At 39.7% G+C, this 25,877-nt stretch overlaps 2 protein-coding genes across 3 annotated transcripts; one reads left to right on the top strand and one right to left on the bottom strand.

The window, feature by feature from the left end:
* The first annotated feature begins 88 nt into the window (after positions 1-88).
* On the top strand, positions 89-11,080 carry adora2b (adenosine A2b receptor). Of its 2 annotated transcripts, none has more exons than XM_044222119.1 (3): positions 89-737; positions 873-1,343; positions 7,882-11,080. In XM_044222119.1, exons 2-3 carry the CDS (start codon positions 1,024-1,026, stop codon positions 8,612-8,614), a joined length of 1,053 nt encoding a protein of 350 aa, XP_044078054.1. In that variant the 5' UTR covers positions 89-737; positions 873-1,023; the 3' UTR covers positions 8,615-11,080. The 2 variants fall into 2 exon arrangements, with proteins under 2 accessions (XP_044078054.1, XP_044078055.1); XM_044222120.1 differs by having other exon boundaries at positions 720-737; positions 870-1,343.
* On the bottom strand, positions 11,073-25,877 carry zswim7 (zinc finger, SWIM-type containing 7). The gene is made up of 5 exons (XM_044222128.1): positions 25,739-25,877; positions 23,917-23,938; positions 22,763-22,865; positions 14,092-14,196; positions 11,073-11,612 (listed from the first exon to the last, which is right to left on the bottom strand). Exons 1-5 carry the CDS (start codon positions 25,812-25,814, stop codon positions 11,502-11,504), a joined length of 417 nt encoding a protein of 138 aa, XP_044078063.1. The 5' UTR covers positions 25,815-25,877; the 3' UTR covers positions 11,073-11,501.

Raw genomic sequence — 25,877 nt, 5'->3', positions numbered from 1 at the left:
GCACCAGCATCTCTGTGTGTATTCCTGTGTTGCTCTAGCTGCTCTAGCCACACCATTCCTTTTCTACATTTAACACATTTCAGTGGCAGCAGGTACTGAAATATCTAAATACAATAAAATGAGTCTGAAGAGAATTAAAAATGGATCAGTCAAAGGCTTGAAACAGTAAGGGACGAACATTTATGACCATTCTGCTTGATCATGTGGTGAGTTTAGTGATCAGCATAAGAAAGCACCTAATGAAAATCACTTCTGTTTTCTGAAATATTTTGCAACTTTCTTCTCTTTAAAACTGACTTCCATACAAAAAACACGACCTTCTACTCTGCTTTTGCCTCCACTGAGTCACTGGTGTGCACGGGTGTGTTGTATAAACAATACTTCATTTTCATTTAACACAAAGCGCGTGGAGGCGTCGTTGGATGCTGTATAATTGGCGCGTAATTACGCACTGCGGACCGGTGACGCTCGTTGGGGATTCTACCCATATCATGCTACTTGTAACCGCAAGTGAGTGAGTGTGTACGTGTGTGTGTTTGGGGCGTAGCTTCTCTGTGAAATTTAGTTTTTTCCCCCCCCTTTTCTTCTTGCGTTTCTCTCGCCACTTCAAAACTGCTGTCGGAGGGGGAATTGTGTCACCCGCCTGCGCTACAGATCTACAGATGCCGCTTAAACGCTCCACAGATTGGTCGCTGTTGATGTGAAAACATCCAGAGACGATGTACAGGTTCGTTAAGGTGAGTGTTAAGTGACTTCATATCTGTTTTATGATTTTATGCTACTGCAGCTTTTGTCAACTTTGCGATGCAGGCATAGTAAATTGCTGCTTTTTCTTAATATGAATATGAAATCAGCTCCTTTCTTTTCAGCAGATGGCTGGTTCTGCAGCTCACACTTGTGGAATATTCCTGGATTACAGCAGAAAAACTTCTTTACTCCTCTGGGACTAGAAGCAGTGTTGTGGGTGACCGTCTTCTCTGTGAACAGCCTGCAGGTTTTAGTCCTTTAACACACTTTGCTGAGATGAATACGTTCTACATCGTGATTGAAGTAGTAATTGCTGTTCTCTCCATATCCGGCAACATACTGGTTTGCTGGGCCGTCGCCATCAACACCACTTTGAAGAACGCCACCAACTATTTTCTGGTGTCTCTGGCTGTGGCTGATATTCTGGTCGGTTGCCTCGCCATCCCCTTTGCCATAACCATCAGCATCGGCATACATCTGGACTTCTATGGATGCCTCTTTCTGGCATGTTTTGTCTTGGTACTGACACAAAGCTCCATCTTCAGTCTTCTTGCTATTGCAATTGATAGATATCTGGCCGTCAAAATTCCTCTGAGGTGAGTTATTTGTTTTTATCACTGATGTGAAATTCATCTAAAATGTGTTGTTGTCGTCTCCCAATCTGATAAGATCACTCCTATAGGTTTGACGATAATGGTGAAGACTAGAACAGTCACTCTTTAAAACTCATTTTGCTTTCTTCTAATCAATCAAAGGGAATTAAGTTAATTTTAGGGGACCCTGTAGGTTCTTGGATCCCAATTTGGAAACCAACCACCCGTCTATCAACAGGACTGTAACTTGAAGTGTCCTGGCTGTTTAATTACTTGTTAATACACAGGGTGCTAAATAAGCACAAAAATACTGAGTTCCTTTCATCCTATCTTCATAAAAGTCCCTAAATAATGACATGTCTCCCTTATGGAAAATAAGTGAATTCAGAAGCTGAAGATCAGTATCAGCTCTGTGATCTCATGATTTCCTGTGGAGCTTAATGCCTTGTGTAAAAATAGCACGGTTAATGATAATCAGATAATACCTCCCTGAACACCTCTCTAAACATTATTTAAATCTGGTGTTAGAGACAGACTTAGCAAACACTTTGAAATAGATGTTCTTTAACCTTGATTCAATAATCTAAAGGGTTGAGGTAAAGCCACCTTTACATACATACATAGCAGTAGAAACCCAAGAAATTTGTATCTGAGTACTTGAGTTATATTGAATAATTTTCCTCGGTTGATCAGTTGCTAACTCTTGATGCTGAGCAGGCATGTCATGGGACGCCTCCTGCAGCTCATAAAGAGCTGCAAAGATCTGTCACGCAGCTATTTGATTTGACTGGCCAGGAGAAGCCGCTGGATCAATACCCAGCCACAGTGTGTCACTTTCCATTGATCCTGATGGCAAAGGCCACTGAGCTCCACTGTGCAGCCTCTGAGCATGTCCACAGTCCGCCAGAGGAAACAGTGCGGCTTGATATTTCCGTGAATTGAAGAATAAAAACTTTATTATCAGCTTGGAATTGTCTGTCACCAGGTGGTGTTGTTTTTGGCATTTCACCACGTCAGGGAGTTGTCAGTTTGTTTTGTTTTTTAAAGGCAACACTCACTGCAGCAAATGTGGTTTTGGAGGCTGTTTGTGCTATGGGGCTGCGATGTCATTTCCATTAGGCTCAAACACTGGCAAGAAAGGACAGTTTGACACTAGTCTGGGTTGAAAGTTGTCTGCCACCAAACAAGTGGCTTGTAAAATCCCCATTTGTGCTTCTATTTTTGACCTACGGACGGAAACCAAACCCTAACCCACCTCATTCTACCTCGTTAAGCAGAAAACTCTGACTTGAATCGCCATTAAACCAGCAACATGCTAACATTCTCTGTAAAAAGGTTTTCAACATGACATTTTATAGTTTCTTCTGAAAAGGCCAGCTCCCACCCTCACAACACACACGTGATAATAACACCAGTGTGTTCAACTGAAATTACTTGGTGTGCTGGTGTGTGTGTGGGTGTGAGTTTGGTCAGTCTGCGGGCCTTTGGGGCTGCTGTTTTCTCTCAGATGAAAGTCTTTTCACAGATGTTTTAAGCAGAAGTGAAAGGCCAGAGCAAGATGTTTTAAACCCCGTGAGATGACAGAGCCGCACACCCACTCAACGCTGTCTTTGAGCCCCCGTCTTCCCTGTTTGCGCTTCTCAGTAAAAGACCCTCTGGCTATTTTGTCCCTCTGTCCTGTTGGAGCTTTCAAATAACCTTTAGCACATTATAGACTTCACAGGATTGCCCACACCCACACCAGCAGCACTGCCTCACTGTGGTCAGGGACAGTAAGCATCATCTCACCTCCGGCTGCTGATTCAACAGATTTCAGCTTCATCGTTTTATGGTACAGTTTCTTCTTGTCTTTGTTTCTGTTTCACATAGAGCTGTTGAAGTGGAAGGTAGTTAGGATTAAACCCACAACGATTACTGGCTGCAGGTTGTATTACTGCAGTGAAGCTAACCACAGCCTCCATTTTCTGAGTGAAAGAAAACCACCTATTAGGCCTAGAGGGGCTCAGTATGACTTTAGTAATGAGCCGACAAGGACCAAAACGAGACATACAAGTGTAGTTGTTGAGTTAAAAGCAAGACACACTGTTGCACTCTGGGATAGTACTTACCCTATCTTTCCCTCCGCAACGGACTGTGAAAACAAATTCAAATCTGTGTTTACATTGTTTGATTCTCGATTTGCCTTTACCATGTTTTACAGAGAGATACTCACAAATACAATTCATAATGCAAATGCTGTACAGAGCTGTTTGCATACACAGACAGGCTGGGTGACAACCCTGTGCTGTCAGTATGAACAGCCACCTGTTAGATTGTTTTTGAAGCAGGACTGCAGACACTGCCGGATTCAAGCGGATGTTGAGAATTTAGAGTGAGTGTGTGTGTGTGTGTGTGTGTGTGTGTGTGTGTGTGTGTGGCCTGGCTGAGGTCTGTGGCCCCAGGCGGAAGCTCAGCAAAGAGAGAAGAGAAGGGATGTATGGAGAATGGAGCCCGGGAAGAAAGCAAAACAAAGATAGATGCCAGCATGCTGTCGTCATGCCAGAACTAATCCATTCAGCCGCTCGCCCGTTCCCTGCCTCCAAACAGAGAAAGAGACGGAGGCGATGGATCCTCTGGGAAATGGACCCTGTGTGGCCCGCTGTTTTTGCGATTGACAGATGGAGGGAGTAGAAGATGGAGAGGAACAGGGGGAAAGTGTGGAGACGTGAGGCACGCAGGTCATTGTGAGCTCTGAAGCGTCCTCTCCTCCCTCTGTGGGCAGAGTGTTGTATTATTCATGGCCCCCGGGGCGACCCCTCGGCTCCCTGCAGGCCGTCGCAGGACAGAGCCGGACGTCGCACACCACTGATGAACAATGAGCTGTTGGGGTTATTATAATTATTATTACACAGGGCTGTGCTGAACGCCTACTCAGAGGTAGACTGAGCTAATTATTAAGAACTTTCATTTTACTAGCAAATTCTCCGTATCTGAACCCACGTCTTTGATTGCATTCACTTCCTTCCTCTGTTGTCAAAGTCAGTGGCATTTGCTGCCAGTTGAACCCACTTCCTCATAGCCTAACTCTAATCTCTCGCAGCCCCTTATGGGATGAGGCTGGCTTTATTTTATTGTTTTATTTATATATAAATCCCATGAAGAACCCAAAACCAACAATGAAATGGGGACATTGCTTATATCTCCATGCCACAGAACTACAAAAACTGTCAAAAACACAGAAAAGAGCGATACTGTTGCACTGGGTGACATTTTCCTTCATTACGATAAACACTGTCCTAACTCAACGCAGCACTATCTGCACGTACCCATGCAGAACACCACTCACCTGTCCATGATCAACATCAACAACAACAAGAAAAACAAACAAACAGTAGTGGTAAAGTATAGAATTTTATCAATATGTACAATGTGTACAATAATAAGTATTTACAAATATATTACTAAAGATTAGACAAATTATATACAAATAATGCTGATAATGTCTTTTTGCATTCAACATCAGGCTTTTGTCAAAGGATGCGAGAGTCTACAGCGCTAACAATGTACAAGTAGAGAGAAGTGAAACACCAGACAGACAGACAATACTCACATTCCCATGTGTACATTGAACGAGTTATTAGTCACTCTAATTGTTCCTCCTGTCCATACAGGCTGTGAAGCAATCACTTCCAACATTACTCCAATGTAACTGCTGACGCCTCATATGAGTTTTGGTTGAACTGTATAATACAATTTTACACAGAACGACAGGCTGTGGGTTTTGTCTCCCATCGCTTTCATTGGAATTGAATTATGAAGGGTTCACAGCCACTGTGGACACAAGGAATGATTACAGCAACCAATAACTCTTTGCATCTACACATGGGGATATGTGAGTGTTGTTTTAACTTAAACATAATAATTAATAAATATTTTATTATCCATCAACAAATAATCAACGTTTAGAAATCATTCACAATTAAGTGATTAGTAAATGTTTTAATCACATAACTGATTTGTTTATCATTTGCAAATGATTTATCAATGATAACTTGGCTAATGGCTAGTAAATGACATGACAGACTAATGTATAAGACATTACTTATTAATCATGTACCAATGATTATTCCATCATGAACTAATGGTTAATGATGATCATTATGTTAACTACAAAAGTCAAATTTTAAGTTCTGATCTGGTGTGATCATGTGCTGTGTAGCTGTAGAGATGGATTATTTGTGGCATCTCCAGCATGTGTATGAGTCATCACCACGCGGTCGCTCGCCTGAATCACTTTGAGGAAATAACTCATTTTGCTTCAAGCGCAGTTCATATGATGGGGACGGTCAGGACGACACTCGTGTGAGTCAGCCCTGCATCTTCATCCGCAGCCTCTGTGCACCTGCTGTTCATAATCTCATATCATATTTCAGTGAGGCGATGGCTTAATGGGAAACATGCTGAATCAGTGTAAATCAATCTAATACTCAGCATTCATCCTTTATCAATAGTGAAAAACATGACATACAACTAGTATAACAAAAGGTCATGTGTCTAAATAAAGTCTGTTTCAGTGCTGTTTCATTGGCTTCTTTCATTTTCAATTCTTCATGCTCTGTCTGCGTGGTTTGTGTCCCACTGACTGAATCGCAACCAGCCTCACACCTCAAGTGAAAGCGGGTGTCGTTTTAGCAATATGTTTTTTTGTATGAATTTTGGTGACAGGATGTGAGATACTGTCAGAGATAGCAGCAGACTCATTTCATTCATCTTGCAGTGTGTTCCACCATATTTCCATGGAAAGTGAAAATTACATGGAAAGCAACATGGGATAATAATAAAACTTAATTTATAGAGCACTTATCAAAACAAAGTACAAAGTGCTTCACAACAAGAGAAATAAAATACCACAAGAAATAAAACACATAATATACACAAAAGCAATAAAATACACAGCCAGTTCAGGTAAAATCAGGATCCGATTTCAGATAAAAATGTGTTTTGAGAAGAGACTTAAACGAAGACACTGACTCAGACAACCTAATTTCTTGGGTTGGGATGTCACTCCCTTTAGCTATTTCCATTTACTTAGTATTTTTTTTGTTGCGTTTACAAGCTGTTTCCTTTTTTAATTGAATTGGGGGTGTAGTCTCCACACAGCATATTCAGTATATTCTCCCCCACAAGTCCACATGACAGGATGAGAGGATGCACTGGGATGATAAAAGTCCAGCTAAACTCATCTAAGGTTCGTTCATCAGGATTTTGTGTGTTCAAACTAATTGGAAGCAAACACTGAACACAAACTGCTCTGTGGCTGTGTGGTGCATTCATGCGCTAGCGTGAAGCTCTGACATTAGGATGTCAGGTCCATCATTAGGATGTTTAGTGTTGTTAACAAACGCTGTTGCATCTTGTCAGAAAACCAAACCTGGAAACCAAACGGCCCAAACGTCATTGTCAAAATTAATTTAGTAGCTTTTTCCAATAACAAAGCAATCAAGGCTTTGAAGCTGACCTCTGTGACTTTTTGTGTTTTGTTGTGTATGTTTTTAGCCATGCTAGTGGCATGGCCCTATAGATGGAAATGTCAGTCTGTCAGGCGGCCCACCACTTTGGTCCAGACTAAAATATCTCAGCAACTATTGGAACGATTGGCATGAAATTTTGTACAGACTCACTGTGGCCGTAGACTCTTATCATGCGTTGGCACCCCTGCTGCACCAACGGACTGGTTCCTTCCCAATGAGGGCTGAATGTTTTTCATGCAGGGCTAAAGTCGGTCTGAATGCGGCATTTGTCTTGTTGATGTGGCTGTGGGTAGGGGATTGGATGTTTGTTTGTGATGTCTTCTGTTGTTTGTTGGAAATAAAATAAATAAACACTTAGACGGTCTTTCCTACAACACTTGAATGCACCAAATGCACATCAATTCACTTCATCATTCTCATTGTCCAACACAGAAGCAGCTACATAAGAATACTGTGATGTGAGTGTTAGGCCACACCAACAAACTGCACAATCAAAAGCCAACACCAGTTCACTTTCTATGAGCAAAACAAATGATCAACATTGTCTGTGGGTGCTTCTCCAGTGCATTACTTTCCATCAAAATATGTAGTGTGAATTTTGGCTCAAATCCTTTTCAGGACAGGAACTTCTTGATCAATAACATTAAGTCTACTTAAAAGTCAGAAAATACTAAAAAAAAAAAAAAAAAGGCTGGCCTCCTAGCTTTTTTGAGACTTTAAGAAAATGAAATAAAGATGCAGGTATGGGTAGGTAGGTACAATCATGAGGTACGTGGGCTAACATTCACATCATACAATGATTAGATCACAGAAAAAACACGCAAAAAAGGTTGACCTTTTGTTTCACTCAAACACTGTAATGTTTCATTCATGTTTGCACTATGTTGTATTTTTGCCATGTTGATGTATTTGTATCTATTATAGCTAGGCTAGACTCAACCTCTGGAGCCTCCTACTTAGTGTGACATTTGTCCAAAACTTCCACATTGGGAACATTATTAAGGCAGTAACCTCTGCTGTGTTTTCTCCAGGTACAAGGAGTTGATGACGGGAAAGACCGCCAGAGAGATCATCGCTATTTTATGGATCCTCTCCTTTGTCATAGGCCTCATCCCCTTCTTTGGCTGGAACTTGAAGTACTCGAGCTGCAAGAACGGCAGCTCTGGGGTGGACAACACTACAAACCCTGACCTCAAGGAGGGGCTGAGGGGCGGAGGAGACTTACTACGGAGCTGCAAGCTCAAGTGCTTCTTTGAGAGCGTGGTGGACATGCATTACATGGTCTACTTTAATTTCTTTGTGTGTGTGCTGCTGCCTCTGCTTCTCATGCTGGGCATCTACATGAAGATCTTCACCGTGGCCAGGAAGCAGCTGAGACAGATCGAGCTCAAGTGCGTGGGCAACGGGGACAGCCATAACCACGGGCTGCTGCAGAAGGAGATCCGGGCCGCCAAATCCCTCTCCATCATAGTGGGATTGTTCGCCATCTGCTGGCTACCCGTCCACATCCTCAACTGCCTCACGCTGTTTTACAGGGAGATGCATAAGCCGGAGGTTGTCATGTATGTGGCCATCATTCTGTCTCATGCCAACTCCGCGGTCAACCCCATCATCTACGCTTACCGCATCCAGGACTTCAGGAACACCTTCCGCAAGATCCTGGCCCAACACGTCCTGTGCCGCAGGGAGGAGCTGTACCTCAGCTCCAACGGCAGCAGACGCAACAGAGACCAGATCCACATGACCATTGACCCTCTGCTATAGATTCGTGACAGAGGAGGAGTATTATGTGTGTCAGCTCTGTTGTTTCAGTCTTGAATTTTATTTTCACTGAGGTTTATAATGTTTACAGAACAAGGGTGTGATATGTGAAGATGGACTGATGTCAAACACGCCTTGAATGTGGACATTTATTTATGAATTGTGCCGAGTATCAGGGGTCAAGCAGTGAAATGTTGAATGACGAGTCTTACAGAACTTTTGTATTGTGAAGGATTTTTGATTTTAAAAAATGTGTTGAAGCTAACTGGATTTGTAGGACTGTGAACAGGATCCAAACTTTGCTACATTCTAAAATGCTATTTATCATTCTGAATCCACCCTGTTACAACTCATAACACTTCTTTTTTTGCCCTATTTTATATTGTCAACATTCAGCCAGTGTTTATTAACTTATTTATTACAAAACCTTATCTTTGAGAATGTAAAGATCAAAAAACTTTGTGTGGCTAGTTCTGTATTTGTGGACCTTGAAAGGTACAATAGTAGTAGTCTACATCCATGGTTATCTTTGGCTTGTGATCCTTTAAAATTAACTCCTACTCATGACCATCACAGGCTCAATATTCAGAAAGAAGTACAGATTTCCTTTTGTCAATACAATACTTTTGTATTGCAGAAATGTTCTTGAGCTGCTGCTTAAAAGTGCCAGTGTTTGCAAGTGTTCCTGTTGCTGCACTAGTGAATCCTCCACGAAATGTGTGTGTACAGGCAGAGGGACACAGTAGTCTACAGGGACTCTCATACAACTAAATTAGAAGACAATGGGGAAAATGCACAAGAAAAATGATCTTGAGCCCTGTGACTAAGAGCCAGAGGAAGGCGTTTTAGTAGCTACTAGATGAACAGCTGGTTTGATTCAGTCACGCAGACCCACACATAAGTAGTTTAGCAACACACACTTGCAGTGGTGCTTCATATCATTTCCATATTAACAAGACCAAAGCTCAGGAAGTGGGAAACTGATTGTACCCTTTATAGAAATATGGCATCTGCACAGAGAAGACAAGTGAAGACATGCTGTAAGTTAAATTTGATACTTCAAAATCAGTGCAATTTACATTATTACTCATCATCCAAGCGTCTGGTACACATGTATTTAGTGGCTTGCAAGCATAAAGTACCATTGCTTTGATTAAGTTGGGCATATATGAATGACACCTGCCTTAGGACTCCAGCTGACAACCCATCTCCCGTCAGACACAGTCTCAGCTGGGATCCTGAGGCTCTCATCTGCCCTGTTAGCACATTCAGTCCTCCACAAGCTGCTGAAGTCACTGACTGAACTGAGATGAGCTGTTTCATTTATGAAAAAAATACAGTTTTAAGGATGAAATCTCTAAAATATGTTGCACTGAAGACTCGTTTTAATCAAACTCCTAGTGAGCCAACACTCCTTACTCTTCTGTGCTCGCAAATATATGCGATTGATAAACACTTAAGTCCAGTTGAACCCAAATAGAGAGATATTTTTTTAGTGAAGCAGGTAACACTAATGAAATGTTCTCTGAGAGGCAAATTCTTACTTCTTTGCACTTCATGGTGCTCATATGCAGCATCATAGTTTGAAGCAACACAGCTGCAACGCTGCTTTCCACTAAGTCAAATCTTGCTGAGTACCTTTAACCACCACACCCCTTGCATCTTTTCTGCTGGGGTGTGGTGGTTAGCATTGTTGTGCGTGTTCCTGTTGAGCTAATAAAACTGAAGACAGGGGCGAGAGCTGATGAATCACAAAAAAGGTCTTGGTGAATTTAATCGTCAGTTTGGAGTGTCGTAATTTTATGTGAAAAAATGAGGGTGAAGTTGGTCACCTGAGAGCCTTCACTACACAAATGAGAACACATTGCACTGACATTTCAGATTATTTCCCGTTTGGTGTGCTTCATTGGTGGTGTTGAACCATGTTGTACTGGTGTTTAACAAGTGTTCTTAAGTGGGCATTTGCCTCCACTGCTTCACTATCTCTCCACATTCACCGCTGTGTCCAGTGTACCACCTCTGACTAACTTCAAGGGCTAAAATACAGGAGTGTGCCAAAGTTTTAGTACATTCCAATGGAGACATCTATACTGTAACTGCACTGTAATGTTGTATTATTGTCTTTGTTGACTGATGTGTAAAAATAAGTACTGTAGGTGTCCAGCTTTCTACAAGCTATTAATTGATGTCAAACTTTTGCGATTTAAAGGTAAGACGGACAATAACAAGTTGATCTAGTTCAACATTCCTGCCTTTCATTCCGAAGTACCTATCTGTCAGTGTGCTATAGTGTCGTTACTAATCAGGAAAAACATCTACTGTGGTCAAGCTGATGTTCAACCTTTCCAGAGGCCATTTTTTCTTTCATTCAACAAAACTACAACTGCGAACTTATACCGCTATTTAACATGATGCAATCTGTATGTATGGTGAATTATTTTGTTAATAAAGGCAATGTTTATATTGTTACAGATCAGTCTTTATTCCTAAAATTTCAATTTTAAATCACATGAGAATTTATATTTACAAATGACACATTGGAAAAATTGTTTATGTTTTTAAAATGTTTCTGAAGTAACTTCAGCATGCAGACACTCACTACTTCCCTGATAGATGCAGCCTCAGACAAAAAGAACCTAAAAATAAAGCCGCACATACTCAATGAACAGATGACGTTCCACTGGAAACAGATTCAGAGCTCTTCCAGAAGAAAAAATAAATAAAGCAACATCTGGTGTCTTTCAGAGAGACATATGAAAGATCAGAAACCCTTTTAATTTTCCTGTGCGCCGATCCTCTCCCCAGTGACCTCAAGTGTTCGTATAAAACATCGGCTCTCATCCAAGAGGGTCCACAAGGGCGTGCTGGTCCATCTGAACATACCTGGGTGTCACAGGGCTGCTGTCCCGCTGAGCAGCATGGACATCTGCTGATCAGACACACTCTCCTGCTGAGTCACACCCATGGCCTGACACAGGTAGATGGCCAGGATATGTTTGCACTGAGAGAAAAGAGCACAGACACTGATTCATTACAGGCACACAGGCACCGATGTGATTAATGACACAGAAATGAAGCCCTAATGACCCTTTAGTAATTTAAATTCAAAGGTCTCATGTAAACACCAGACTAGAAAGGAGCTGCTTGGCTCTGACCTGCTGGGAATTCTCCACTGAGTAATTTTCAATCCGAGAGTAAAAGTCACAAAGCAAATGCCAGAACAATTTCCAATATTTATATAAAATTATAAACATTTCTAAAAATGAAAAGCACATGTGATTAAGAGGGTTATGAGTTTGTATTATTTTCCAAATGGAGTGTTTGTGGTGAAAAAGACATAGTTACTCCAGTAGCTAAATGCGTATGTTGCATGACAAAAAGCCCTGCAGTTCTGCATTTGTGTGTATGTGTCACTGAACACACTCATTATCAACATTAACATGTTAATCATTGACTAGTTTTCACCCTCAGCCATGCATGCATTATAAATGAAATTTCCTTCACACTAACACGCCTGTGGATCAGTGTTTTACATAAACAATGAGCCAAAGTCAAAGTGTGGTGAAAAGGACAAAAGTACAGACGTTTGTTTACTAGCTTCTCCTGTCGACTCCTGTCGTTTATTAGCACATGGCTGTCTGCTGTTTGTAGGAGATCTCCTTTATCTGTCCTCTGACCTACAGTATGGCCCTGATTTGGCCTTATCCAGTCATGTTGGAATCTGCAGAGCCCCTGAATGAACAGAGTGGCTCCTGCGGGGGAGGACTGCAGACTTTATGGTCAAACTCAGAGTCTTTAGAGTGTCGTATGGTTTTGACTTTGGGACTGGAGTGTTTGATCCAAAATAAGCCTTATCTTGCACTATATGTTAGCTTCCACACATGAAACGACACAAAATTGACTCCAGCTACATTTAGCTAGTTATAAAAGTGCTGGAGAGTTTGATGAGGCAGTGAATAGTTTTCTTTTTCTGTCTTCAGTGTGTTTTCATGGGGAATGATATCAGTGGTGCTGATGATCTCATGGTCTCCACGGTCTGTTGCAGCTCTCCGTTTCTCACACTGATTTTAGCAGCATCCTCCAGGGAAACAAGTCTTCCTGATACTTGGAGCAGGAGCGGAGGCCGCAGATATTTAGAGCAAAGACAGCCAGTCAGAGCGGAGACACTCCTCAGTGACCAGACAGGACAATACATCTGTTACACACATTTCAACGTGTGTTTCCTTTCACTTTTAAATAGTCATTGGTTTTCTCCAGGATTCACGCCTGACTGACACGACACAACGGCTGTGAAACAGCTTTCATGTGTCTCTGGGTAAATATGCTACTGTATGCACTGTGTAACATACATGTGTGTTCATACAGAATTCAACCCCAGCAGGGTGTAATTCTCACTGGGGACCACTGGGGTCCCCACCCCCGAACCTCCACACACTTTTATAGTTTCAGTTAGTCACTCACTAAAATTTCTCTAAACAGTGTCTTCTCACTGTCCAGTTGTCCAAATCCAGATGAGAAAAAGAGGAAATGTTAAAATGTTGATATGTTGTTGTGCTCACTGCGATAAGCTTTAAGAGCAGACCAAAGTTATTGGGGACTTTTAGTGCCCTGGGTTTTACCTCTCAGGCTACATAAAGGCTACTCCCCTACTGTCTTATAGGTGGAGGTTGTAGATATGGCAGTAAAGGACGGTGCTCTTTTGAGTGAAAATGCACACAAAATATTTATCATAAAGTCTCAACAAAAATTAAATGTGATTTTAAGTAGGGTTACTGTAGTGCGTGTAGGGTTACTGTACTAAAAATACAGCAATGTACACATCATTTCTACTTTTTTATGTGAAATATTTATAAAATTATAAAATATGTAAAATGCCCGAAATAGCATTGAAATGCTTTTTTTGAAGAACCTCTGACTTTTCATGGTTCCTGAGTTTCAGGACAGATGCGTCATGATACTTTAAGTGATTCCTTACTTGGAAAAAAATAAAAATATCTACAAAAATATCTATTTTTTCTTTTAACAGTGTATGTTGCATTTTACTGCTGTAGATGTTTATGGTTGAGCTCATTTTTACTCCTTTATATACTGTTAGGTAGTTTAATCTACAGCAATGCATCATATTCTATAAGATCATCACATGTTGTGAGAACCATGTATCTCCAAAAAGTCAACTTTACATGAGCTCAGAAAAACAGACTCATTTTCCAGCTAATCCAAGGGAAAAATTCAAAATCACCAAATTTGGAGATACATGGTTTTCACTGGACAGGGAGGGTATGAACAATTACAATTTGAAAAGTAACTAGTAACTAAAGCTGTCAGACAAATAATATATATTTGCCTCTGAGATGTAGTGGAGTAGAAATATAAAGTTGCATGAAATTGAAATACTCAAGTTAAGTACAAGTACCACAAATTTGTACTTAAGTACAGTATTTGAGCACTGCGTGGTGTGTAACAGTTTGTCTGAGACTCACCAGCAGGCCCTCATTTCTGCGGAGCACGGTGTAGGCGAAGGCCGGGCACAGGCAGTAGTGACAGGACACAAAGCAAGTGTACAAACACCCCGAGCCTCCCATTACCTGCAACAGATTAATGCAAAGTACATTTAAATATGTGGCAAAGCTTGTGTGTATTGACCTTATTTGAAAGATCATACACATAGACAAGAGCAAGTTGTTTCTTTAGGAGAGGACATTCACTTATTAAGTATGATCGCTTTTTGTATTGGCTGCCAGTTGTTTGTGGTGCAGCTGAGGAGCAGTGGAGACAGTAAAGGCATGGAAAGGCATGAAGGAAAACAAGCTCTTTGCTGCATACCAAATGTCCCTTAACTAGTCCAGACAAGAATCAGAGTACTGAAGACATGAACATGTTTCCAAGTAAATCTCTCTTTTATTTTTTACCTCACAATCTCCTCCATCTCTTTCCACAACAAATACAAATAGTTGATTGTCACAATCGACTAAATCAAGTTTTTTTTTCACAGTGCATAGAATCATTCTGTTTTGACATTGAGCAACAGTAAATACAAAAACAACTAGAATTACTGCCCTGCGGTTGTATGCCTCCGCCAAACAGTCAAGTTGCAGTTTGGATCCGTGTCCGTCCAGACTCATATACTGTATATAGTGAATACATGGAAGGAATTGAATAAAAGGTATGTGTATGTTTTGGCTTAATAGAAGTTATCACTATACTGATGATACATTTGTCTGATTCCAGTGAATATACATTGTTACACTGATTAATGAAGGATTATCATGGATGTATTGGCTAAACAGGTATACATGTACTTGATTACTATGTAAAGATGGATTCTTATAGCGTATAGCTACACAAAATCTGGTGCTTTTTTCTCCTGGCATTTTTAAATGCAAAGCCTCTCTATGAGCTGTAGGTGAAACTCACTCACTCACAGGACCACGAGTAGCTAGGCGCGCTCCAATACGTTGTTTACAGTCACGTAGGCCTTTATCGACTTATCGAGGTCAGCAAAAATGATCAAGGTCATGTCCATATATCGTACGATATATATTGTTAACATGCGTGTTTATTTGGATAAGAATGTCACCAACATTTTAACCAACATGATGCCAGAATAAACAGCAGGGGTTTTCCCTACATTATAAGACTTAGGCGCAAAGCCTGAGCCTGAGTTTTTCTGTCATTTCTGGTCGCGCTGCTTCTGTCCTCTCGTCGTCTGCTCTCTGTCTGAGTTACACCATGGGCCGGGCTCAGGCAGCTTAAAAGTTAATTGCTTTTTGAAAGGATGTACATGCATTATTATGCTATTATATTATCATTATGTCGGTGGCATAAAATGGTCTTAAAATGACAATAATATTGTTTATCGCAATTTTTTCTGGGACAATATTATCGTCCAACAAAAGTAGTTATCGTGACAGGCCTACAGTCACGTGATTCTGATGACACTCGAAATTCAGAAAGTTAAAGACAGAATGGACGAGATAGAGGAAAGCCCATGCTGTACTAGTTATTGTTTAATCATTGCTGTCATCCCAGTCAACATGTGTGAGAAATCTGGAATCGCCCCCTTTCATTCTTAAATTATGGCTAAAAACCTATTTTGAGGTCACAATGACCTTTGACCTTTGAGTCAAAAGTGTCACCTATTCAGTGTCCGACCAACTGTGAAATATGTTTACAATCTCCCCTTCTGTTCCTGAGTTATGGTGTTGGATAATCGTAGAAAAGGTTTCAGTCGTAGTCATCTGGACACTGTTTTCAGAATCATGACGTTTCGGCTCCCATCCGGAAGTCATTCTCAATTGTTGAAATGGTCTGAGAACTCAGAAATTTAAGCTACTCTGTGTTGCTTAGGCCCTGCCCTCAGGGAAGAGTCTTCCTGAGTGTCTGCTGTTTACCCTGCCTAGTTTCACCTGAAACTCACCTTTTGTTTCCATGATGGCCCAGTAATCAGGCCTATTGATTTCTGGCTGCACCTCCCTCATCACTGTTAAGTACCTGATTAGCATATAATTGGCTAGGTGTTGAATAATGGCCAAAAAAAGTGTTTTGCCAGGACATTATGATGTCACAGTGAAGTTGACCTTTGGGGTTAAAAATGTCATCACTTCATCATTTATCCAATTAAGCATCTGTGTAAAATTTTGTCATAATTACTACATCAATAATTGAGTTACGGCCAAAAGGTAATTTTGAGGTCACAGAGACCATGACCTTTGAGTCACCTATTGTCACCTACAGTATTCATTGTCCGACCAATTGTGAAATATGGTCATCAATTATTGAGTTATGGCCAGAAGCGTTTTTTGTGAGGTTGCAGTGACCTTTGACTTTTGACCACCAAATTCTAATCAGTTCATCCTCGAGTCCAAGTGAACGTTTGTGAAGAAATTGCCTCAAGATGTTCCTGAGATATCGCGTTCATGAGAAAGTGATGGACGTATGGATGAAAACCCGAATACATAATGCCTCCGGCCACGGCTATCAGCGGCATGGAGGCATAAAAACTCTTAAATGTCAAAGTGAAAACAAATCTCTTCTTTGATTTTTCTTTTTTTAATTTTCATATAACTTCAATAATTCTATACTTGTGAATTTTAAACTTTTTGTCCATAAGTTACACAGCTGAGAGACGGGATAGTGATGATGTTGTCATCTGGAGACAAGCCTTGCAGCTGCTTCATGTGTAAAGTCACTGGGATATAGGCATATCTTCTAATTCACAGCTCCCTTCAAATAAAAAACTGATTTGGGTGTAATATCTCAAAGCCCGCAGAGTCAGCCACTGTTTCAGTGTCACTATACCAGCTAATGTCACCTGAAAACGTCTTCATCTGAAGCCTCATTTCCAGCTTGCAGAGTCCTTTTAAGATATTGACTTTACAGTACAAAATCACTGGAATATCCCAACTTGAATTCTGTTTTTGGTTGTTCTCTCCTTTTAAATGTTTCATAGAAGTGACGGTGGCTGGGTTGAAGGTGAGGTTGCTTCCACCAACCTCATCATTTCACATTAGTTATTTGGAGGAGACGAGATAGAAAAAATGCATTTTTAAACAACCTGTGGTGTCTAATGGCCTCGGCTGACAGAACCTCCTGTCCAGGACACTGGCGCTCACTCCCACCTATAGACAGTGATTTAAATCTCGTCCTCATGCACATGACACATGAGGACATTAAACTGGTGGATTAGCTTGACACGTCACAATAACTAATGCCTCCCGAGATGGCAGAGCAGGCTCCATTATTCTCCAGAGCTTCGATAAATTACCTTTCCCTGTGACCTACAAAAGTAAAAACCTCTCATTTCTTAAAATGTGACACTTCATTATAAATAAGGCACAAAAGAGACAATTACATGGACTTCTGAGTAAAGATGAATAAAGCACCATGCACAGCAGGATCAGGATGGAAACAGTAAAACTGTGGAGACCAAGCCAAGGACCACTACAGTTTCTAAAGAGCCAAGTTTATTGAAAACCAGCTCACATTTGGACCCTTTTTGTTTTCTGCTGTCATCATAGATTATGTGGCTCTGCTGCAGCTCAAACTGCAAAGCTGGCAGCTAACATCATAAACAGACACCCCAAACTATAGGCAGGGATCCAGGGTTTTCTCAGAACGACACTATACATCAAGATCTGCCAGTCGCTGCAGAAGGAACAGTGAGAGTTAAAGCCTCACCATAGCTTTGTCTCTGCTGGCTCTCATGGGAATACTTCTCTGGAAGCTGTCATGAGCCAGAGGGCCACTGGTTCCACACCACAAACAAGTCTTCAGGGAAATTTAAAGCTCTGGGAAGTCACTGACATACACAACCCCTGTATTTGTACTCCAACATACTGTATATTTGCCTCTTATGAGTCAAATGGCTAACTAATACAGCATCAAAAGGCTTCAATAACTGCCCGTTTCTTTTGTGTGTGCTGATGAACTAGTTCAAGTGCTAAAAAGCCTTCCTACAAGCCACATAGAGTTTGTTTTACATTCCAGTCAGGAGAATGGTTTGGCAAACTAATGCCACTGGAGAAAAGATCAAATGAGAGCCCTTTCAGCTGCCTCTCCTTGCAACCAGGCACTCACATTAGCACAGCATCATCACAACTGCCCCTTTCACCACCTTATGAAGTCATTCTTGCTCTGTTGGCCATAGACAAACATCATATCTGATCAGCGATGTCAAACAGGATCTGAGGCACATAAAAAGTCATACTATCTTTTTATTCTACTGTATCCTGCAACTGTACAGTGCAGTGAAAAGCCCCAAACAAGGTATTTTTGTCTATATAATATCAGGAAAAAATCTTCAAATTGCCTGTTTTTTTCAACCAAGAGTCCAAAACCCCAGAAATATTCAATTTATGATTACACAAAGCAGAAGCAAATTAAATGATTAATCAATTATCAAAACAGTCGAATAATGCCAGTCAACTACTTAATCAACTGTTTAAGCACTACTGTCATCAACAGCAACCTCAATATTTTGCTGCGTAAAAGACTGAACACGACCATCCACAGAGTGTTCATGTCTCATTACTGTTGAGAATACACTACTCACTACTTCTTGTTTCCCAACAGGCTGCGATACACCATTGCCTATGAAAAGGTCACTGAATGTTAGTAATGAGATAAGGTGAAAAATCCCAGCTGTGAAATGCCAAGTTCTCATGAGTAATTCATAACTTTTGAGGAAAGAGGGGACCAAATAACCACAACAACGTGAGAAAGTCTATTGTGTCCCAAGGAAACAGTGTATTAACAGAAAATGACGAAAATGGCAACATTTGTTCATTTATCAACTATTTCAGCATCTCTCTGGCACGGCACCCAGTTAGCACGCAAGTCGCTGTACTTCCAGTAAACTCAATATTCTATTTTGTCTAAAAATATAGTTTAATCCCAAACATAAATCTGATGATTAATTTCTGCTTTGTCAAGATTATTTTTTATGACCTGCTCTTGTATCCTCTCCCCCACCCTAAAGGAAATTTGTAAGGAGTCTTGAGAAGTGGATGACTAACTGCAGTGACGTGTTATCTTTAAATGAGCCACTGCTCCTCAACATGTCGTCACTACCTTCACTCTCTTCCAGAGGTTTAACGACGTTCGTCTAACTCACAGTGCTGTCACAAGCTGCCCAATAATGGTCTACGTACCTGAGGGAAAAACACACAGCCCTCCAACAAGAAAGGACATGGCTGTCATGACTCGACCTTTGATCCTGAGAGTGACATCTTCATTTACGTTCCTCCAACTTTTCTTTCTTAAAAGTGAGACCTAATGCCATGCTAGCTATATTCTGGTTTCATATATTTAGGTGGGAAGAGCTTGTTTGGTTTTCAACAGCTGCCTAATGAAGCATTCACTGTCAAGTTTAAACAGAGAGTCAGAGAGTGGGTTAAGCTAAATATTTGACACTGTGTAAACTAAAGTCTCACTTAATGCATCACTAACTGTTAAAACATAAAACAGATCACAGGAGCAACACACAAAATAAATTTCCCAGTGATGTCATGTGGATTACCACATTATGTAATTCTATTCCCACCTGTACCTGCAGGTGGATGGAAATCTTTAACTCAGACAAATCCAAGTAGCTTGACAGGTAAAAATCAACACTCTAGTTACTCAAAGCTATCCATAAAATACTCACATATTCCATCAAATGCACGCAACCATTTTCTCTCTCACCACAGTCAACAATGCTTGGTTGTATTAGTCTGAAACATTAAAGGGTTGCCTTTGAAAACTACAGGTTACTGAAATATTCTGGATTATTTAAAGAAATGTTCTGTTACATGTTCTCATACTTTTAATAGATCAGAATCAGAAATACTTTATTGATCCCAGAGGGGAAACTCTTTCGTTACAGCTGCTCACTATCACGTCAATGCACACAGGAATAGAAGTACTAAGCAATCAGAATATAATACACTATAATACAGGTAAGATAAATTAAGTAAAAAGTGGATATAAGTATAAATTAAAATAAGTTAAAATAAGTGTAAAGTACAAGATGATGGCCAGTATTCTGCTGCAGGATTTCATTTATACATGAAGATTTATACATGAAGCTACAGCCAGCAGACAGCTTAGCTTAGCATAAAGACTGGAAACAGAGAGAAAGAGCTAGCCTGGCCCTGTCTGAAAGTAACAAATTCCACTAAGATCACTACCGAACACCTTATATCTTGTTTGTTTAATCTGTACAAAAACCGAAAGTGGAAAAATGACAAGTTGCCAGGACTAGTTACCAGGCAACCTGCGGAGACTCCAGGAAGTCACTGCACCTGGCCAAGAAATAGTCCAAAACATAACCCACCACAAAACAGCAACTTGTCGTTTTTACATTTTGATTAAACAAACAAGATCTAATGTGTTAATTAGTGAGTGTTAGGGGTGCTGGTTGGCAGAAATGAAGAAATGTATTTACCAAAATGGTGAACTATTCTTTTAACAATTGTTTTATCCGCCATTAATCAACAGCTGTGTGTGAGTGGCAGCCAGCGTCTGTATGTGTGACTGAAGTTGAAACTGAAGTATTGCAGAGCAGCAAGTAAACAGTAGAGCAATAAAGCAGAGCCCAGAGGGAGAAACGTGTGACCTTCCCACAGGTTCAGACACATGCAAACAGTCTAACAAGCAAGATTAGTATAAAATCAAATGACATTCGTCTGGACAGACTAGGGCTGCAACTAACAATTATTTTCATTATTGATTAATCTGTCAATTATTTTCTCAATTAATCGATTAATTGTTTAGTTCATGAAATGTAAAAAAAGTAGTGAAAAATGTTCATCACAACTTCCCAGAGCCCAAAGCAATTTGTTGATTATCAAAATAGTGAATAGTAATAGATAAATTTTCTTTCGACAGACTAATCGATTAATTGACTAATCTTTTCTGCTCTATGACAGACTGATATAATGTTAAGACCTCAGTTAGTACAAACAAGATGTTTTTGGAATCCCTCAATGTATGCAGGTTCATCAGAAAAATCTAAAATCTTTACATCACAGTGGGACAAAAATCTATATAAAATATGACAAATTTATCAAATATAAGTTGAATGTATATGATTTGTACTGTGCAAGTTTTTTCCCCCCAATAAGAAGAAAAATAAAAAACATTTCATAAATCTCTTATTCTGTACCAGATTTGTTCTCAGAGAAACACTAGTAACAACCAGAAAACAAGAACAAGATAAAATAAAAAAATAAAAAAGCATTTTTCAGAAGAGAATAAAAATAAACTATTACATTAATCATTTACAATACATGCTGCTGCACCACAGCAGACAGCCTTGAGGGACATGAAGTGAAACAATTAAGATACCAACAATTGAGTTGAAAGTGTCCTAACAGAACAGAATCCATGTCTTTATTTAGCTGCATTGTATTTTACAGTTCCTTTCATAGAACTGTTTTGCAGAAGCCTGAAGGAGTTTACAGGAAATTTGGGTCACAATGACCACAACCTCAGTGAAATGACTTGTTTCTCCCACCACAAGTCACTCTATGTACTATTGAGATTAACTTTTAACTTTGAGACACGATGACTCAAGTCAGTTTTCATTCTTCTTTGTTATTAAGTCAATTAAATTATATTTATATAGCACCAATTCATAACAGAAGTTATCTCATTGTACTTTTCCTATAGAGCAGGTCTAGACCGTACTCTTTATAATATTATTTACAGAGACCAAACAATTCCCACCATGAGCAAGCATTTGGCGACAGTGGCAAGGAAAAACTTCCTTTTAACAGGCAGAAACCTCGGACAGAACCATAATGGTGGGCGGCCATCTGCCGCTGCCATGTTAGGTTTTGGGGGGGGGGGGGCACAATGCAAATTCCACCTAGAATTTTAAAAGTAAGTCATTAAAGTAATTTGGTAACATTGGTAATATTCTGTAACGTGCTTTTGATAATATGCAGATTTAAGAACTCAATCAAGGAGTCCACTCCATTATGGAACAAATAGTGAGTGAACTCCTATTTTTAAGGTTTGTAGTGACACGTTTGTAATGAGATATTATAATATAACCCACAGACATTATAAAATGTCACATGGCAGGATTAGGATTTAAAACACGCTGAATCAAAAACTGCAAACTACAAATACAGTATCCAAATTGTGTCACAGCTTTTCTTTAACATAACATCAACTCATGTCCTTTTCTTGGTGTGGACATCATGGCACTGAACAGCGATCGAAAATGTTTTGACCCTCAGCTGATTGAGCGGATTCTATAGGCCAAGAGATCAAAAATTTGATTCTTAACTAGTTTGAATCACAGTATCTTTAGAGATAAAACATTATACGCCAGGTTCTCAGACCCTAAGACTGCAACTAGACTGGACCAAAACAAAGATACCCCACAATGGAGATACCCCACTGAACACCTTTAGTCTTGCACTTTCCTGGGTTACCAGGAATCAGAAAACAGTGTGAACATGCAATCAACTAGTTATTGGGGCAGAAAATCCTGATGTCCAATAGTTTGATTCAAAGGAATGAGAATACTCCTGCACACACTAATTATGTATTGTGGCAATGACTTAATGTTAGAATGCAAACCGTTAATTTATAGTATATAAACTGTGCAAATAGGTCTACTGTGTGTAAAGGTACAGAGTTGACAGAAGCATGACAGACCTGGAAGGCTTTGCGTCCACTGGGAGATGACAGACAGGTGACTGAATGCTGGTCAACAAGGTCCAAAGCCTGAAGTGCACAAGGCCCGAAGACAAACTTCAGCCTGAAAGATATGAGTAAGTATGCAGATAAAACACATTGTACAAATTAGACCAATTTATTTATGAACAATCCAGTGTGTGTGTGTGTGTGTGTGTGTCTGTGGCGGCGCTTTTCATTAAAAAAGCATATTTTGTCAGCCCGCTGTGGAGCTGACTTTTGTGGCTACTGTTGGTAGAAGTACCAAAATATCTGCCTCTTTTACAGTCACTTCTTTCCTGTATGACTGTTGAATCCTCACACAATCGTGAATTTAGAGTGAAGCTCTTGCTCTTTAATTTTAGGTGACTAACACCAAAACCTTATATTTAAAAGGCAAAAATTACTCACACTGTGACTGGTTTGAAATCAAAATATATACACTAAGAATATTATTCTAATATCAATATATATCACGATATTGCAAAAAGATGCAAAATACCTTGTAAAATGATCATATTGATGTTCAAAGCAATAAACAGTGATCCCTTGTTATGCATTACATCAGACAAAACTCTTCTAATGTAAAACAAAAACTTCAAATCACTCAATTTGTTAGATTTTAATTACATTTTACATGCAATCATTAATGTGGACAACAGATTTTTGCCTATGAGGAAGAGATGAGAGAAACTGGGAGATAAATATAAAAATGGAATGATGTCTGCTTGTGAATTACCACAAAGTGTGATGAAGAGCCCCTAAACCAGAGGCTTCCCGACAAACAGGATGTGGCCATGTTGATCCAGACAGTGAGCACCCCATCACTGTCAGTAACTCAAAACACTTTACCAGGAAATGTCTCAGTAAAGACGCCAAGCAGCATCATGACACTGTGTCTCAGTTTAAGTCACTTTGGCAAATCCAGACTGTAAAACTCGCCACGTGCAGACCTTTTTACTTAGATTATGACTCAGACCGGGGAGGATAACTAGATTTATGGAAAGCCTTAAAGTCAAAACTTTTATGAGTGACAGCAAAATAATATCATTGGTGGCAGAGTTAGTAATATAATGTAAAAAAAATAGCTGTGATGGAAGTTAATGGGTAATGGGAATAAGAAGATTGATACTTACGCAATAAGCAGGTCATCAGGAACTGCAAAAAAGAGAAAAATAAAGTAATTTCTTAATAATCAATTTCCTATAGAAAAATTAGGTCGAGTATCCATGCTTTACTTGAGTGAATCTGTTCAGAGTTTACAATATGAGGAATCACTATCAAAACACTAGCTGTCTCAGACAACCTGTCTAACTAAATAAAAAAACAACAACATTGTAGTTGCAGTATCTCAAATCTGTTTACAAGACAGAACCTTTACTTCTCGTGTATCTTGTTTGGCTTGAGTTTGCTTCTTAAAAAATATTTATGAGCCACTGGAGAACTATGCCCAGACATGAATGCATGTTTTCATTTTGTGATGCATTATTACTACTGTTAGAAAGCACTGTATATTTCAGTCCATTCTACTTCACATATATCTGATGGGTGCAATTAGTAATTGCTTTTCAGGTAGTATTAAGGTTCATTTTCTGTTCATACTGAACACTGTTAGTTTAGATAATGGTAACATTTGTAAGTAAAAACAAACCCATACTTTTCTATCCACTCCTAATGATCCAGCAACAGCCTGGTGGGTAGAGAGGACAGCTGATGGCCAAACAATTGTGGGTTCAAGTATAATGATTGTTTCAGATAATAATGGTAAAAAAAAAAAAGCAACTGCTGAGATGGCCTCGTCACGTATTCAAACCTGTAGTATTGTTTAGTCCCTTAACGTGACTTAAGTAAACAAATTAAACCAGCTCTTCCGGAAGCTGTTCTTCAGCTTGGTAGTTAAAAAATGACAAAGTACAGATAAACCACAATCATTGACTAATGGTAATAAAAGTCCACTGAGGCATAACAAGTAATATTGGGATTTAGGGCTTGGCAGGAGGTGATCCTTTATGGACAATATACACTAAACTTTGTTGTAAGTTTTTTGTGGCATAACATTCCCATATTTCATGTCCTGTCAGACAAAAACTGATGAGGGACAACTATGTTATATTAACTAAAGTTCAATAACTGTAATGTTATCTGTCAATTTGAGAGCCTAGTGATGAAGATGGGTTAGTGATATGTCAGTCTCATCATGTTGTTCATAAAACTACCAATGGGCATTTTTCACAGCAACAAATAACATAAATGATGGATCAGTAACATCTGAGTATCCCAATAAGCCTTTTTCACAGCACAGGAGTCAATAATAAAAAATATGACAGCTGAATTTCATTTAGCTGCTTGCTTCTGTTTCGGGGTCATGGCTTACTGGGACACACGAACAGAACATAGCCATTATTAGTATTATTAGTACCACCTGAGCTTTTCCAACTACGACAAGTCAAAATGTCTGCTGTGAAAAAGGCCTATACCAGGACCCTGGAAATGAACACCTAAATAGAAGAGCTATTATTAATGTTATTAATTACACCTGTACTTTCCGGAAGGTCTATCTTGTCAGGTGTGTAAGCCTGTACTAGTCTATAGTAACTTAAGTGTGCTGTCTAAAGAAAAGACTATGGTCTAAAGGTAGAAGTATGATGCAGCAGCGCCTCCTACAGCCCAAGTATTAAACTACATCGTTATAAAACGCTGGAACAACATTCAAGTCAAAATGTAACGTTACCAAATGATACATTAACGTTACTGTGGAGCATAGTAACGACAGCTGCATTTATTTGCTGTAAAACAAAAGTTAACTCTTCCTTTCTGACAAAGGATAATTAACGTCAAGTTTGCTCAGAAAGTGAAGCAAGTCCCATTCTGCTATCACCAAGCTAGTAATGCTACAGCTACTTTAACATTGAAATAGTCCAGGGTCACATTTATCTCCTTATACCAATTTCGTCTTACTTTGAGACGTTTCCTGGTATGTTTTTTGAATATCTCGGAAAAGCTGCTCGGCCACGGCAGGTAAAAATGAACGCATTTTTCACACCATTTTGTTTCAGGAAGTCATCGACTCCGCCAATAAGATGCGGCCAAAATATTA

The sequence above is a fragment of the Siniperca chuatsi genome, linkage group LG14, assembly GCF_020085105.1.
Source record: "Siniperca chuatsi isolate FFG_IHB_CAS linkage group LG14, ASM2008510v1, whole genome shotgun sequence".
NCBI classification, from domain to species: domain Eukaryota; kingdom Metazoa; phylum Chordata; class Actinopteri; order Centrarchiformes; family Sinipercidae; genus Siniperca; species Siniperca chuatsi.
This window is presented reverse-complemented; position numbering and strand designations above follow the sequence as displayed.